General features: G+C 36.6%; 1 protein-coding gene across 3 annotated transcripts in view; it reads left to right on the forward strand.

Annotated features, from left to right (window-relative positions):
- The window catches only part of LOC115333553 (connector enhancer of kinase suppressor of ras 2-like), a 212,381-nt gene extending 197,573 nt beyond the window's left edge, over positions 1-14,808 (forward strand). The window contains exons 20-24 of one of the 3 annotated variants that reach the window (XM_029996622.1): positions 9,573-9,643; positions 10,407-10,510; positions 11,949-12,456; positions 12,790-12,989; positions 13,383-14,808. In XM_029996622.1, the coding sequence (XP_029852482.1) occupies positions 9,573-9,643; positions 10,407-10,510; positions 11,949-12,456; positions 12,790-12,989; positions 13,383-13,598 (1,099 nt within the window). In that variant the 3' untranslated portion in view covers positions 13,599-14,808. Of the gene's footprint in view, positions 1-9,572; positions 9,644-10,406; positions 10,511-11,246; positions 11,367-11,948; positions 12,457-12,789; positions 12,990-13,382 lie in introns of those variants that run through there. The other 2 variants (XM_029996623.1, XM_029996624.1) reach the window with 2 other exon arrangements.
- Positions 14,809-15,965: the final 1,157 nt, after the last annotated feature.

Raw genomic sequence — 15,965 nt, forward strand, 5'->3', positions numbered from 1 at the left:
CACTGGGGAGCCAAGGAAGCTGTCTTTATGACAGTTTACACCCTTCGTGGAGAGTAACAGTTGGAAAGGTGCCAGGATGTATTTTCATATTGTACTGCCATGGTGGTTTGGAATTACAAGAGCCTTTTTCATGACTTTTTGCATCTGCTTCCCATGAGAGAAGACAAAGGGTGAACTATTTTTTACATTATTTTTCCTTCAGAAATGCTGTAATTCATTCCCCAACCCAAATGATGGATTACTATGCTACCTCTGTAAAATCCCTGGGCATCCCCTGCAGCATTTTACATGCTTTCTGGAATTCCTTCTCCCAGATATCCTGTCTGAAATTTGAAATGAGTAAGCAAGACTCATAGATGAAAAATGCACTTAAAATACTAATTTCACAAATCTCTGTCTTCCCAGCAAATTGCTAACCATGTAATCTGAGGAAATAGGGCAAATACTCTGCATGGTATCTCACACTCCTGCTGTCACTGCAAAATTTAACTGGATTTTCTATGCTGACAGAAGGGTAGATCTTTCATGCTGAAAAGTAAAGGAGTTCTAATACGGAGAGGAACATAGCATTTCCTTATTCACTATGTGGGGAACGTATACCCTTTCTTCAGCTGCATTTACCACCAGCTTTTGTTTTAACAGTTGTTTTTTTACAGTTTCTTACTTCAGATTCACTGTTTAATAATTTTTTTCTACTCCACAATATTTATCTGCATTTAATACTGCATTGCTGTTGAAAGAATTGTATACCAATGGGTAGTAATTGATTTGTGTGTAGCAGATAGAGTTACTCTGTTGCAGCTGAATTTTGCCTGCTGTGTTGCATGGTGCAGACAGCCTTTGGTTTGCAAAATTAATGCTCATGCTGTTTTATCAGGTCTTACATGAGCATAGTTGTGTTCTTAGAAATGAATTAATAATGAAATTGATGAGCTCATCTTTTGCTTGCCACGGTCACGGGATACTCCGGGCTTGTTAAAGGCTTTATTTCCCAGAAGTGCTTTATCTATTACCATACCATGCATAACCTGTTTATAGCTTTAATACTCATAAGGAAATTAGCATTGAATTTAATATTCAGTTGTTTTACAATATCTACTTTATTTAAAACTTTCATGTGATTGAAGTATGCAGTGCAGTGCATTTACAATCTCCTCATGGACTCCAACTACTAAATTTAAAAAAGTTCCTATTTTAGGCTGAATAATTTGATCACATTTGATTTGAATAACTGGGTTAACTTTGCAATTTTAATAACTCCCTTAAATCTTTTGCATTCACTCAAAAAATATAACAGATATCTGCTACCCACTGAAACAGAATGATGATTGATTTTTGTAAGGGTCACTACCAATATTTTCCAAGTAAAGACCTAAAAGGTTCTAACACAATATTTCTCTTAAAAAGAAACTGTTTGAAAATTGAAGTATTCTGAATTAAATCTCTATTGATTATAAGCAAATTTCAGGGTGCATATCCTCTCTATTTTTATGTATGGAATATAACCAAGCGAGTTACTCAAGGCTTTCCCTAAATCATCCTGTTTATTACTAAAGTTCATTCAGCTGTGTTCCTTAAATTTTGGGTATGTTAGTCTGCTTGACAGATCTTGGCCAAATCAGATGGTAGGCCAGTATTAATGCATCTTTTACAGTTTCAATTTACTTTCAATCTTCGCTTGCAAATAAGCTAGCACCTAACAAAATATCTTGGCGACTAAAAATTTCAGACATATGCCCCTGTTAGACATTGCCCCTCTTAAACAAGAGTTCCTGGAGAAGTGAGCAGGAGAGTAATTATGTCAGATCTGTCTATCCTAATTTAACAGTTCCTTAACAAATAGAGCCAAGTAAGTTAGTGCAGAACATGAAAGGTACTTTTCAAATAGAAATCCGTGAAAGGGAGATTCCCAATGGTGTTGTAAGTAAACATAAACAGCAGGTTTTCCCCTTCTTCCTTTATGTTCCTATAAACTTGTTTCAAATCCAGGAAAAATAGTCCATGCCCGAGGCCGCTTCAGTCCTCTAATTTATTGGTCTCACATAAAAGCTCAGAAGTTGCAGCCCAAGTAAAACAATTTTCTCATCAGAATTAGCTGCAGGCCCCAGAGACTGGATGAAACCATGATGTATATGGGAGTGAACGGTGCAATAGTAGAGCTGCAGTGCTCTGTCTGGGGAAAATACTACACCAGGAAGTACTAGTACAGAGCTGTAAGTCTTCAAAATCTCCTTTTTTTGGCTAGCCACCTAACTCGTCCGTTCTACAATTGATGGACTATTTGCCATAGACTTGTGAACTACCATTTCCCCCTTAATACAGTTTGAGAGCCACTGGCTTATAGAATTACACTAAAGGAGTTCAAAGGAGTTTTATAATACACAATTACAATTATCCAATACGCAATCCAAATTAGCATTCAGGTGTGAATTTATCCCTAATGCGCAGGAGGTAGGATTTGCATTGGCTTTCTGTACTAGTTTAAATTACAAAATTAACTTAATCAAATTCTGCTTTAAATAATACCATCGTGAATTAGTATAGTTCTTCTGGGAGTCAAACAGTTCAACTGCATTTAATATAGCAGATTTTGTGATTACAGTGCTGTACCACTCTGTGATGAATGAACGTGCATTACAGTCACATATTGTGATGTTATACTGGAGATACTAAGTTAGCACTGCAAAATCTGAAGTTTTTAGTAATAGAAATAAGTAATACACATAATTAAATAAGTCAGGCATTTAACAGTATTATTTGGCCTATTTGATCTGATTTCTTTAGGAGTATGTGGAAGTAGAATTACATAATTTCACAATAAATCATCCCATCTCTTAAAAAAAAAATTCCCCTCTAAAACCCCCCCAAACCCACCCATACCTTTTCAGGCCATACTAAACTCCGTTCTCTTGCTCATAAAGCATGTTTAATTTCTCCAAAGCTTTCTTTTTGGGCCAAGCATTGGGTGAAAGCTAGGGTAAAAGCTTGAACAACTGGGTAAAATTTACAGCATGCATTAAATGTTAAGAAATCCTGGCTTGAATTAATTTTTACAGCTTTTCATCCCTTACCTGTACTTTTCTAAGACTATCTGGAGAATAGTACATGGTTGCACATGCTGAAGCATATATAATGTCACAGTCACTGCGGGAAGCAGCAGGTGTATGCAGCAGCTAGTACTTGCCTTTAAGTGGATGCCCAGAGAGTTTGGTGAATTATCCAGAGTAACATGGTAAATCCAATAGGACAAGGTTACAGTAGGGTGAAATTCAGTAGCCGCATTTGACTAATGAGGAAAGTACCTCACTGTCATCTTAATAGATTCCTTTAAGTACCAGTTTGAAACTCCAAGCTTGACATAACAATGACTATTCTTTTTTGATTTGCCTAAGCGGTGTTAGTGCTGCCACAAACGTGTTTGTAAATGTGTTTGAAAATTGGCAAGAGAAGTTCCAGTTGAGTGAGTTTTTGTGACTGTTTTGGTAGATTTCCTTAGGGTTTATTATTGGTTTTATCTGAAATTATAGTCTATCATAAAGTTACTGTGTGCATATTCTCTGTGATACACAACTATATTTATACAGTAAGATGCTATTTCATTTGTTACCAGAAAGGTAACTTATTTGCTACAGAAGTAGTGAACTTTGTTGTCTATCATCCACTGGGGAAAAAAAACAAACAAAACAAAAACAAAAAAACAAAAACAAACCCCAAACACCAAACCAGACTTCTGGCAACAAAGGCATAGTTATGCATTTGGTTGACAGGGTGAAGTTAAAAAAAAAAAAAAAAAAAGTCCCACTAAGTGCATGAAGTATATGCACATGCAAAGAGGGCATAAATTGCCACGGTTCACTTGTCAACTCTTAAGCTGTCTGGGGCTTTTTCATATTTTTCCAGCCTGACAAATCTAGGAAGACAATGCATGAAACAAGATCAACAGAGTCATGTCAAATTATCAAATCAGAGAGTACTTACAGTTTATCCCATGAATGATTTTACTTAACAAATTCCAGCAACTGTGGCAAATAAAATAGTAGAAATACAGGCTGCTGAGAGTTGATATATTTGGAGAGATGAGATCATTGAGAAGATTCTACTCAGTGTTATATTTCTCTGTGAGACATCACTTACGTTTTTTAACTTCTTTTCTGTTGAGGAAAACCAAGGCATCATTTTAACCATAACCTTTTACAGGAACCTTTATTCTGTTAAATTAATATATTACCTGTATAACCTTAGAAAATAGTGAAAATAATGTACCTTAGGAACCAAAATGGGAAACGTTGATTTTTTAGGTGTCCAGTAAGAAAGACTGGTCAGGAAGAAGCCAGCATAACAAGTATAAAATAAATTTTAAAATATAATTCTGTTTTGCACAGAATTTTACAACTAGTTCTGGAATCCGATTATCCCACGGATGTAAAAAAATATAATACAATTTTTAAAATCAGAAATTAAATATAAATTGCACTGAATAAATTCTATGTATGAAATAAATGGTTCAAGGGAATCCATAGTTTAATAGACTTAAAGATAACTTAAGTCAAATTTAACTTCCACTTTAGTTCTGGTTTTTCCTTTTAACAAAATAATCTCAAGTGTAGATGCAATCTCAAAAGCAAAGAAAGGAATATTCCTGCACTGAAACATTTATAATACAAACCGGAGATGACATACAAGTGCAAGTATTAATTGATGAAAAGATGCAAGAAAGATAGGAAATATATGACTATTTATTTATTCTGTTCCTTAATGCCTTGGTATTTCATTGGTTTCATTCTTAATGGAACATTTAACAGAAAGAAATAGTGACAGTGGATAGACTCTTTCTTGAATTTTTATACCTTTTCAGGATATATCCTTTATTTACTTTTTCACTTGAATTAAATAGTTTCTTCTACATACCACCCATCTTGTATATGCAAAAAGTGTATCTGGCATTGAGGATAACAGTAAATAAAACTTATCTGAACCACAGAAACTTGCTAGTTCCTGACCTGTTCTCCATGGATTTATGGAATGGTTTTAACTATAACCCTAAAAATAACAGCCTTGCACCTCTTTTTAAAAAAAAAATGGTTACCCTCTTGCCTTTGGTTTTCATTCTCCTACACTAAACGTGTAATAGTGCCCTCAAATTTATTATAACTGAGGTTGTCCAAGTAGTTTTAGGGTTTTTTTTACTTGTGCTGTTTTGTTCTGGACTGTAGAAAGGAATAGCCAAGTGGTGCAGTGTGATGCCACTATGAAAACTATTGTTGCCTTCAGTCCCAGAACCTCACACCGACCTTGGACTGGCTCATCACCACACTCAGCAGGAGTAAATTATTAACAGTCAGTAAACAGAAACTTACTGCATTTGTACAATGACTAATGGCATATTCTTGTTTTTAATATAGTGTGTTAGGACAGTGAAGCTATATGAAATTGTTTCCCCGGTTGTTTGGTCCACTTTTTAACATTTTCCAGTGTTTTTATTAAATGATCAGTAAGAGAATGTGCTCTTGACAACCGGGGCATTTCAAGCATGACTCACTCTTCAGTATCAAGTTTTGCTTATTGTCACAGCTACTTAGTTCATCGCTGCCCTCAGTGCCTTTGTAATCATCACTTTCCAGGCCTGGGGGTAGAATCAGACTCTCAGAAGAGGCCCTGGGCTGTAATCCCCTGGTACTAACCAGAATTATCTCAGTAAATTTAACTTAACTTTCTACAATGCAGCTCTATTTTATCCCAAAGCAATGACAACAGTGCCTGTTTGTAATCAACAGAATTAATTAAAGCCATGTCTGGTTTATTTAGAATTTAAACCATTGAGGCAAAGTACAAAACTTACTTACATATTTAGATGACTTTATTTGAGGCTTACCTTTCCCTGCATTTGGTTGACTAAGGCATAGGCGATAAAAAATAATTAATATGCTTCTTGGTGCCTTTTAAGTTGTTACAGTGGACTTCAGTAAGATAGATTATATCTTATGGAAATGTTGTACAATATTGAAGGTAAAATGTAGCAAAGTATCCTTGGGATATTTAGTACGGCTCCATGTCATCACAACTAATTTCTACCTAGAATGCAATCCCTGTGGTTTGTTGAGTGACCTAGACTCAAACTTAGTGAAACATGCTGTTTAAGTTGTTTAATTATCAAAAGAAAAGAGATGTTGAAATTATCAAAGAAAAAAGGAAGGGCTTTGAGGGGAAGAGAAGCCCAACTTTCTGCCTCAGGGGGCCAAGATACATAGAGATGTACATGTAAGATTGCTATACATGTACCTGCCAGAATATCTCACATCTTTTTGTGATCAGGTGAAATTCAGAGAGCTATTAGGGGTACAGCTAAATTAGACAAACGATCTCCTGGGTTTTTTTTCACTAGAGCTGCTTGTCAGGTGTAGAATATAGTCTTGCATTGCATGACCTTCAATTAAACATCCAGTCATCTATCCCTTAGAGAGTCCAATTCTGACACATACTCCCGTTGCCTTCCTGAAATCTGTCATTTGCCTAAGAGGCATTCAGTGCAGAGCTCAGAAACAAGTGGCTGAGTTTCCAAGCTTTCCACAGAGAACTTTTTATAACCTTGTCTGCCTGTTTTCTTAAAAATGAAGTAAATCAAGTAAATTCATCAAGTTTACACTGTGTTCCTTTTGAACTGAATTTGCATTTCCTAGAAAAAAAAAATGTTAACTGTAAGAAAAGGATCTGTAATCTCAGCACTTCTATAACTCCTGATTAACCTCAAAAACATTCACCCATGCTTTTTTTAATAACACAAAACTTAAAATTGAGATTCTTTTTCTTTTATCAGAAGAGATTTTATCATTATAAGCCACTGAATGTCATCAGATAACCCTTTTTGTTGTCTTGACAAAGAGCTAATTCTAAATTGTGGTAAATGAGGTTAAGAAAGTACTTATAACTATAGCTGGGGATCTTCTTGCCCTTTGGAAGAGAAAAATCTGAGCAGTCTTAGAGAAGGAAGATTACCTTCTGCTAATTCCAGATTTGGACACTGAGGCCATATGAGTAAAGCTGATACTCTCTGTATGCTAAGAATATCCATGTTCTCCTGAAGGTTAATATTAACACTTTGACTGTTATCTATATATGCTTCCAAGATTTGAAACCCTCCAATTAACAATGAGCAACAAGATAAATTTGGCAAGAAATATAAGACAATATAAATTTCTGTGTGCTGACCCCCAAAGTGGCTGAGTCTGTTTTAACTTTAAAAACGGTAATGAGTCCTAATTTATCATTGGTGCTTAAGCAGAACCTTAGTTGAAGTTGCTGAGGCATTCTGCTTAATTGCCAAAGGCATATGGTAAAGTATGACTAAAACTATTTTGCTCCAATGCTAATGAGTTTAGAAACTCAGGAACAACTGTTGAAAAAATAGTGAATACAAATGCTTAATAATGAGCAAGGGTATGATGTCATTTCAAGTACTGCAACAAAGAATATGCCTTTCAAGAGAAGCAAATGTCAAGTGATCAGCATGCTGTTTGTTGAATGAAATTATGCTGGTGAGCACGGTAGACATGCTCTTCTGTAAACCTGCTAATCCATTTGAAATTTACTTCCTTCACAATAAAGACAAGTTATTGACATGCTGATACAAACAATGGCTCTGTAAGCAGTCTTAACCCTGCAGTTGATATTTGTGAAAACTAATCATCATTTCCATTTTTATTTCCAATTTGCTCACTTCTGTTTTAATATTGAAGGGCAAAGCAATATTATTGTACATATTTTCAGAGTTTTGCAAGTAAATTAAACCCTATAACAATTCCCTGTAAGAAGTAAATGTTGTTGTCCCCTTTGGATACTTATGAAAGTCATAAGATATGTAGAACAATTTCCTGAAGGCCATAAAATGAGTCAGTGTTATATCCAGTATTACAGATTAAGATCATTGCTCTGAGCAACTGCAGACCGTTTCTTAGACAAGGAGATCAATACGTGCCGAACTGTGTGCTATTTTTAGTGGAGAGTTCATTCTTCCTTCATTTTCTGCCTCCTTGTTGTGTATGCCATCTTCCATATACTATGCTATTAGACCAATAATACCTTCACATATGTCTTTAGAAGCTTTTTGTCTGTTCTAGTACAAGTGAGAAAGAATTACACTGAATAGTTTTCTTGTTTTAATCTGCAAAAAACTTGTCCTTATGATGTAGTATGTATTGTTTACTAATGTCTTTTTTGAATTCTTTGAAAGATGTTTTTGTCATGATATGATTCATTAACCAAGAACATAATTGTTAACAAATTTTATGTTGCAACGTTAAAAAAGAAAAAAGAGCTGCTTCTAGAAAACACTTAGGTGCAATGTACTAGGAAATTAATGACAGAGTAAATAATTTAGTCACTGAGTAAGGGAATACTTAAGAATGCATCCCAATCATTACAGATGTCTATTAATAGGGCTTTTTTCTTTGGTTATATTTCCTTGTTGATGAAAGTAAGCTGACTCTTGATTTTCCATTTGCCAAACATTAAGAAGTGACTTTGCTCTCTACACGTTCATTTCCTTTTTTCCTGTCTTTCAATTATATATCGTATAAACATCCAGTAATCTTATGTAAAGAAAACTCTAAAGGTATTTTCCCCCAAACAAACTATAAAATTTTGCTAATGAAACAAAGAATCTTATTTTTGATCAAACTAATTAATTTTGGGACAAAGAAAGAAACCAGAACATCCAATGTGAAATGCAAATATTGAAGTACTTTCAATTTACTGAGTCTTGTTTTAGAAACCTAAGATTCTATATTAAAAAAATCAAAGGAAAATAATGTTGATATCACAGCTCAACAAGCCTAAACATTTATATCACCAGTGTCATGAATCTAGACTAGCAAATAAGCAGTGGAATACTGTCATAGTCTGTTTTAGCTTTTTGAGTATACAAATTTAATACAACTTATTTCCTAATACAGGTTTTCATACAATTATTATCATAATTCTATTTTATGTTATAGTATTTTGGCATTTCAGGCAAGTTCTTGAAACTAATAAAAGTAGCAATCAGAATAAATGCAATATGCTCCTTTACACAATGTCTCTGGAAACCATTCCACACGAATAGTTTGCAGATGAGGCTTAGAGAGGATTTGATTCTGCTTAAGGTGGAGACAGAGCTGGACATTCTCTGTTCTACACAGACTATTCGAAAATTTTTGTGTAGTCATTGCTAAAATTAGCATATTAGTATGTATGCTTCACATTTTCTTGATGATATAAGGAAGATTGATGTCAGGATTCTTCAGCTTTCTAGGCAGCAGAATAAAATGCAACGAGTCTGATACTCCACTAGGCAAACATCCTCCAGCAGATGTGAACAGAAGCCCAGAAGTACATCTGCATTGCACATGAACTGGAACATCCTTCACTTAAAATTATTAATCACTGAACACATTATTTTAATAACCTGAACAGTGTTCAGTTTTTGGACTAAGCATTGTCACTGACTTTTCCAAATGTTAAGAATACGTATGCCCTCAGATTTACACTAGATGTTCCTTTTAAGTATCCCTCTTCCTCATTTTTTATTGTTCTATTAGATGGATGAATCGTTTGGGTCTCGCAGCAATTGGTTACACACCTGATGACAAGGATATTCATCCAGATGAAGGTAATGCTTCAGACATTATAATTAGGAGAAGAGAGCAGAAAGTACATGTCTGTTCATTATTTGAACAAAGTTGGAGATGTCATAACTGACGACTTCATTAACATACGTGCCATATCTTTTAAAATATCAATTTTCATAAGAATCCATATCCTTGAAGAGCTATATTTATTGGTGCCATCACCAAGGAAAATAAAATCCTGAGTAGTAATTTTAAGAAATACTTAGAACAAGTGATAAAGAGAATGCAAGGTTCAGGGTGAGGTATGATCTCCCAGACCACAGCTGTTGGGTATGGTCATCACGCTAGAGCAAGCGAAGACATCACAAACACAGGTCTATATGTGCTTTAGAACGGTTTTTGCATCTCCTGAGCTCAGGTGCCAGCCTTGCCTTTTTCACCATCACCCATGGTGGAACCTGTTATGCTAACGTAATTAAATTAAGTGTTGAGGCTCAGCTCTACTTTGGCATCTAGAATAAAGTTTCTCTTTGAAAGTCTGTGACCAGAAGCTCTTTTTTATGTACGCTGGGAGTTAGGTGCCTAACCTGCTTTCTGTAACGCTATCCCAAAACATCTGAAGGTTCTTCTACATATCGGTGGATCTTAGGTGCCAGACATTTTCACAAGTCTGTTCCTTAGTGACTGCCAAGCCACCTAGGTGACTGTGAAATGTTTACCTTTGTATGCTAATGACATTTTTAAAATGTGGGACCTGCTTTCTTGTGGAAAAGCACACGAGTGAAACCCAGAATGCTTTGTTAGCAGATTACTGGAGTGAAAGCGACCAGGATGACATCGATGGCTCTTTAACCCTGAAGCAGGAAGGCTCTTCAACACTGTGTGACACCTATCATCGAACACCCTCAGTGAGTTATAAATATTGCATTTGACAGTAGGTCACCAAAAAATATCTGTGTGCCTTGATTTGCTTTTTCCTTGTTTTGGAATATTTAATTACCATAAAGGCAGAACAAAGGTGGATCTCACTGTAAGAGTGACATTACTGCTGTTCCTCATGAGCTAAGACCTGAATGTTTCCATAACAAGTCAATTACAAAGGAAGGAGAGGTAAATGTCACCAAACTGTAAATATGACATTTTTTTTGTAGGAGTTGGGAGACTACACCTAATAATACGAACAGAATATTCAAATGTTGACTTTGCTGCAGAATATGAAAAGAATGTGGTGGATGGCATAGTTTGTGTTAGCTGAGACTGTTTTTCAAGTATGAATATTGGATGTTGGATCCTAGAGGTTAAGATCAGATCACATTCATGCAGTAAGCATGTTTTAGTACAAACACTTTTTTTAAGAACATATCTTTAGAGGCAAGGGTTTTTTTATAATATGAAGCATTGTGTACAATACCATAGTAGTGACAGTATTTTCTGTTAGTGTCATAAGATGTTAAGTAGCTGATAAAAGTACTCCTAATGTATTGTGTACAGACAGGTTTTGATAACTGAGGAAAAAAAACCCATTTTGTATATGAAGAGGCTCTTGTAGCAAATAACATTTATATAATACGGAACATAGACAGGCTGTGATAATTATTCTATGTTTCTAAGCGCAGATAGGACTGTTTTCTATTTTTCTTTCAGATTTTTCTTCAGCGTGAATGACACGATCCTCACACAGCCAGAACCAAAGAAAGAGTGACTGAGACAACAGCATCACATGGGTGAAGTTCAGACTGATTTTCACCCATGTGATGCTGTTTTATCAACTGGGATACAGGTTAAGCCCCTCCCTTTCTGTTTTTCCACTTTTTTGCCTTTCTCTTTGTTTTTGAATTAAAATTATACACAGACCCAGCAGAATTATTTAAAATAATTTGAGAAGTTCAGCAGTCCCCCCAAATTCAAAAATCTTCCTGGGTGCTGAAGTTTTGGTTTTTGGTTGGTTTTTTTTTTTTTCTGTTTGGCTGGATACTTATACCCTAAAAAAAAGAAAGGAAATCCAATTATGGTTTGGGGGACTTTCATGTCTTCACAGCACACTGCTGGACTGAGTGTAAACTGGACAGGTCTTCAGGAAACCTGTACCAGTATTATACTGTTCTTTCCAGCAGGAGTTGCTCATGGGCAGAGAATGTGCAAAACAAGAATAGGGAGTGGTTAAAACATAGCACTTGCATAAAAGTTCTCACTGCTAATTATGTTCTGTTTACAGAGGTTCATATTATGACATATCAAAACACACACATCGGTCCATTTTATTAGTATATATCATATAATGTTCTACGCTATAATCATTTTCTTGGGTCTGTTCAAAACGTTGTCTTATCTTTTGTATCTTTTCAGGTGAATTCTTCAAGTCCATTCCCTGAAGCCAAACACGGTCGACACTTTTCAAGTGAATCAACATATTCTCATTCTTCTGCTGAGGATTCTCGACAAGATGTAGCAGGAAGCACACACTCATCAGGGTGCAGACCTCCCTACCGAGAAAGACGCTCATGGCAGGATCTGATAGAGACTCCATTAACCAGTTCAGGGCTCCATTTTCTTCAGACTGTTCCTCCTGATGCAGAGTACATGAGTGGCCGGCCTGGAATGTCACCGGACAAACGAAGACAAGCAACGCTACCCGTACAAAGACGTCATAATTATGAGCAGGATGGGCCTTTCCCTTTGGTGGAATGTCAAAGGGGACATAGCTCTCATAGCAGGCCACAGAAGCAACGTAGTCAAAGCCTTCCCCGAAACAGAGATGTCAGGAGTAAGGGACGTGTAAAGTCCATAGAAGGAACAGATGACAAGCTAGAAGAGAAAGTTCCTATTAGAAGGCATAATAGTTTCTGTGCAGAAGGTAAGTTTTTGGAGGTGTTCTGATCCTCTTTACTGCCATTGAAAGCCAGAGCAATATTGCCATTATTCTCGCCAAGGTTTTTGTGGCTGGACTGTTATATGTTGGCAAATTCCATCAGTCACTACACAGGAGTTTACTTGAAATGCTTGGATGTAGTGCTAAGAATGTAGCTTTGGGGCTGATCAAAATGTTCTTGTTTTATCAAAACAAAAATTGGAAAACGGTGTTGTAGGGTTACTTTGTACATGAATTTGCAGTATTGCTTGCTGGTTTTAGAGACTTCATCTGAACGATGAGATTTGTTGTTAGGTTTCTTCATCTATTTTCTTTCAGAAAACATAAAAGAAATTGGAGAAAATACAGATGGTCTGCAAGAGCTATACAAATCTCTGGAACAAGCTAGTTTGTCAGCTTTTGGAGAGCAGCGTCCTTCCACCAAGCAGGAGTTCCGCAAGTCTTTTGTAAAGCGATGTAATGATCCAGTTATCAATGAAAAGCTTCACCACATCAGAGTTCTCAAGAGCACTTTAAAAGTAAGGCTTTATCGTTAATCTTGTGTATAAGCAATATAAACTAAAGTAAAAGTATAATTTTTTAATGTTTTCCAAGGATGAGGCTTTCTCTGTAGCTTTAGAATTAAGTTCCAAAGAAACTAAAAATACTTGAAAGCAAACATGTTCCAGATTAAGGAAAAAAAAAAAAAATTATTTGGCACTCTTTATAGGCATGTTGTAGAAAGTGCCAAGGACTGAGTTGTGGAACAGTTTAAGCTGTAATAGTTCCTGAATATAGGTAAAAGATTCAAGTGTCCATAGTAGTTTGCCTAGCACTTCGCATTAAAATGAAAGAAGAAATAAAGTGCCAAAATACAAAATGTGGCATAAATTTCATTTTGACATGTACTGTGTCTTTCTGGACTTTGATAGGCGAAGGAAGGGGACCTCACAGTTATCAACAGCCTTCTGGATGATCCCAACTTAACATCAAAGAAGTTTAAAGATTGGAAACTAAAGAACTATGAGTTTTTCCTGGACATTTGTGAGTACAGTGCTGCTGTGAAATCTCAAAATGGAGCCTCTGAACTTGCAACCTCAGCACCAATGCTGACACATACACACTCATTCATTGAAACTCACGTGTGACAGGACTCATATCCTGAATAATTGCTGGGTGCCATGAAAAATCGAATAAAACAAACACTGTAATATTTATTGATAATGTACTCAGCAGTACTGTAAATAAGTTGGGTAAGAGAATAGTGCCACAGGATGCCTACTACATTGCATGATAAGACAATAATATTCTTTATGATTTTTTTTGTTTGCTATTATCAACCGATGTCCGTATCAAGCTCTGCATTAGAAAGAAGCAGTGCAGAAGTGTAACTGAAAATAAATACCAGTATATTTAAAGTACTGTACTAAAACTAAGCTTGTAGTATGAGCTCCTACAATCATTTTATATATTTAGATATATATAAAGACATATCTATGTATATAAAATGTAACATGGTAGTTGACATTTACTTTTAAAATGCCCTAAAGTTCACGTCTTCACATTTTTTCTTAAGAAAAATATGAAATGAAAACATAAACACATTGGCCACTCTTAGAGATGAACGTTTATTTTTGCGACATTTCCAGGTAGTGACCATCTTTGCAAATAAAAGGACAGAGTTATCAAAATGTAAACTCAATCCCTATAGTGTGCCTTAAAATGTACACTGTACATCTAGCAAATAGATCCCAATCTGGCCCTATGGGCATACTGTACATGCCATTTAGATACTGTGTTTGTAACATACTGTGCCTGCCTTTAAAATGAATGAATATAAGCAAGCAGGTGTGGCACAGAGGTTCAGATATGAGTAGAACAATGTTGGTTGTTCACTAATGCTGCAACTTAAACTGATTTTAATATAATTTGAATTATTTCATGGTGAAAGAAAAACATCTGCACTCAATATGGTACATACTGCAGGTTTTCATAGTTTCTTCACTGTGAATTTAAGTGACACATGACTGTGAGTCACGAAATTCAAAAAAGCTCTGAGGCTTCAAGGATGAGAATTAAGTTGACAAAAATCCTGAACTAATCAATTAAATTCTGTAATAGACTGACATCTAGAGCTGAGTAAATTATTCAAAATTATGTAATGTCTGGCAATAATTTTTAACTGTTAGTAGTACGTTAGCAAGTGGGTGAAGTTATTCAATACATCATTTGAAAACCAATCTGTATTGATTGGTTTGGGAAGACACACAAGTCTCATAGTGTATTTCACATCCTTGCCTGGATGAGAATGATTTCTAAGAATCAGATTTTGGAGAAAATACTTGTATTCTTGGGGGGGGGGGAGGAGATTGCTCTGAAAGCTACTGAACATAAATTTAAAACACCCATTCACAATTTTCTTTATGCTTGCTAGAATATTTCTAGAAAGCAGAACAAAGAGGATGTGCAAACAGCTGATGTCATTTCACTTAAACACAGATATTCACTGATAATTTTTTCACAAGCTAAACCTAGTTGTCTCTCACACATCAAGAGCTGTAGAATTGATACAGTTCAATATAATATAGGAAAAAATGTTATCCCAATGAGGTCCTAGTATCGAGGAAGAAATGTAATTATTCACAAAGCCAGAACTGGGTGAAGGTATCCCATTTATTTAGTTCAGTCTCCACAAAGCAGCTGTGGTGGGCTTGACCTTGGTTGGCCACCAGATGCCCATCAAGATGCACTCACTGCCCCTCCTCAACAGGACAGGGGGAGAAAATAGGATGGAAAAGCTTGTGGGCTGAGATAAAGACAAGGGAGACCACGTACCAGTGACAGTCATGGGCAAAACAGAGCTGACTTGGGGAAAATTAATTTAATTTATTGCCAATTAAAAATACAGCTGCAGAGTGAGAAACAAAGACAAAACTAAAACCACTTTTCCCCCACCTCCCCCCTTCTTCCCAGGCTCAATTCCATTCCTTTGTTCCCAGCTTTTCTACCTCCTTCCCCCCTCAGTGGCGCAGGGAGATGGGGAATGGGGGTTGCAGTCAGATCATAACACTTTGTCTCTGGTGCTCCTTCCTCACACTGTCCCCCTGCTCCAGCGTGAGGTCCCTCTCACGGGCTGCAGTTCTTCAAGAACTGCTCCAGCATGGGTCCCTTCCATGGGGTACAGTCCTTCAGGAGCAGACTGCTTCAGCGTGGGTCCCCCATGGGCCACAGTTTCTGCTAGAAAACCTTCTCCTGTGTGGGCTCCTCTCCACGGGCTGCAGGTTCTGCCAGGAGCCTGCTCCTGTGTGGGCTCTCCATGTGCTGCAGTTTCCTTCAGAAATCACCACCTGTCGAGGTGTGGGGTCTTACCCATATTGCAGCCCGTGGATCTGCTCTGGTGCGGTCCCCCATGGGCTGCAGGAGAACAACCTGCTTCACCATGGTCTTCTGCACAGGCTGCAGGGGAGTATCTGCTCCAGCACCTGGAGCACCTCCTCCCCTTCCTTCTTTACTGA

The sequence above is a fragment of the Aquila chrysaetos genome, chromosome 21 (genome assembly GCF_900496995.4).
Source record: "Aquila chrysaetos chrysaetos chromosome 21, bAquChr1.4, whole genome shotgun sequence".
Lineage (NCBI taxonomy): Eukaryota > Metazoa > Chordata > Aves > Accipitriformes > Accipitridae > Aquila > Aquila chrysaetos.